This window comes from Austrofundulus limnaeus, unplaced genomic scaffold, assembly GCF_001266775.1.
Source record: "Austrofundulus limnaeus strain Quisiro unplaced genomic scaffold, Austrofundulus_limnaeus-1.0 Scaffold1430, whole genome shotgun sequence".
Taxonomy (NCBI): Eukaryota; Metazoa; Chordata; class Actinopteri; order Cyprinodontiformes; family Rivulidae; genus Austrofundulus; species Austrofundulus limnaeus.
The window spans coordinates 60,262-61,593 of record NW_013953832.1 but is presented as its reverse complement, the minus strand read 5'-3'; the positions used below and the strand labels follow the sequence as shown (position 1 = coordinate 61,593).

Below are 1,332 nucleotides of genomic sequence, written 5' to 3'. Positions count from 1 at the left end.
GCTCCTAGGATCATTGGGACACTCAAACCCCTCCACCACGATAAGATAGCAGCCCAAGGAGAGGGTTTTAATTTCCTTACTTTCTAAAAACACATTAAGTTGATTTGATGCTACAGTTTGCCTTGTAATGTTATTTTATACCTTTTCTGCTACTTTTGAATTGGCTTTTATTAAGTTTTATTAATTTTTAGGATACAAGATGCTTCCTACAAAACCAGAATGTGAATCTTTTCCTTAAATTTCATGCTGATATCTTAAACACTGAGGAAGTTATGGGAAAAATTAGAAAACAAGAAGGTGAAATGATCCCATTGGTTCTGCTGTGAACTGCAGCAAGAAAACATGAGCTGATTTCACCTGAACAAACATCAATAACTTCCCTCAGACTTCAGATAATCACATGATTTTGGTTTTATTTTGTAGGTTTGAAATGTTCTTCTGGAATCCACCGTCAGATTTAATATTGGTGTAAGATTAAACATTTATCCACAGCCCTACATGTGGTGAAAAACTGATTTTAAAAAATAAATCTGTTCTTTTTTTCTTATAAAAGTCTAAATAAAACAAATTATTTGTGGTAATTTTGACTGTAACTTTACAAACAGCAGCACATATAGTCCAGCTACACAAACAAATCTCAGAAGTCACCTGAAGTAAAGAACTGGTTCCTGCTGGAAGGTCTGGTTTGACTTTGGCTTGTTTTCAGTATTAACTTCACAAAATCAGCATGTTTTAAAACTCTGTTAACAATAAACCACTTTACTATCACAAGAATAATATTACTATTACTATTTTAAAAATAAAGTTATTCTCAGACTATTTTAGTAAAGTATCCAGCAGGACTTGAGCAACAAACTTACCAGGTGAGGATGTTGTGGCTGAAAACCAACACAAAGCGAGCAGAAGAGAGAAAAGCAGCTTCAGATCCATGTTTGTGTTGTGTTGTGTTGTGTTGTGTTGTGTTGTGTTGTGTTGTGTCAGCTCTTTTCACCGTCTTCAAGCACAAACTGCCTCCTAAATGTCTGCTGAGAGGTTTTCGTTGAACGGCACACCTTTTCAAAGGAACTGACGTCATGCTCTCAGTACGTCCCCGTGCAGGTTTCAGGTGCTGCCTGGGTTAGTCACGTGATCTGAGAGGAGGGGCACCGCCATTACTATGTGTTGATTCATCATCACAACAGACTCACATCAGGGATCAACACACAAAGGAGTGTGGAGCTGTTTGTAAAGTTACACAGTTAAAATTTACTACAGATAATGTGTTTTATTTTGACTTTTATAAGAAAAAAAGAACAGATTTATTTGTCAAAGTCAGTTTTTTCACCATATGAT

The 1,332-nt window shown here is 36.0% G+C and overlaps 1 protein-coding gene across 1 annotated transcript in view; it reads right to left on the bottom strand.

Moving 5' to 3' along the window:
- The window catches only part of LOC106535363 (proteinase-activated receptor 2), a 6,614-nt gene extending 5,541 nt beyond the window's left edge, over positions 1-1,073 (bottom strand). Inside the window, exon 1 of the mRNA XM_014032363.1 lies at positions 861-1,073. Coding sequence (XP_013887817.1) covers positions 861-930 — 70 coding nt within the window. The 5' untranslated portion in view covers positions 931-1,073. The remainder of the gene's footprint in view (positions 1-860) is intronic.
- Between the last annotated feature and the right edge of the window lie 259 nt (positions 1,074-1,332).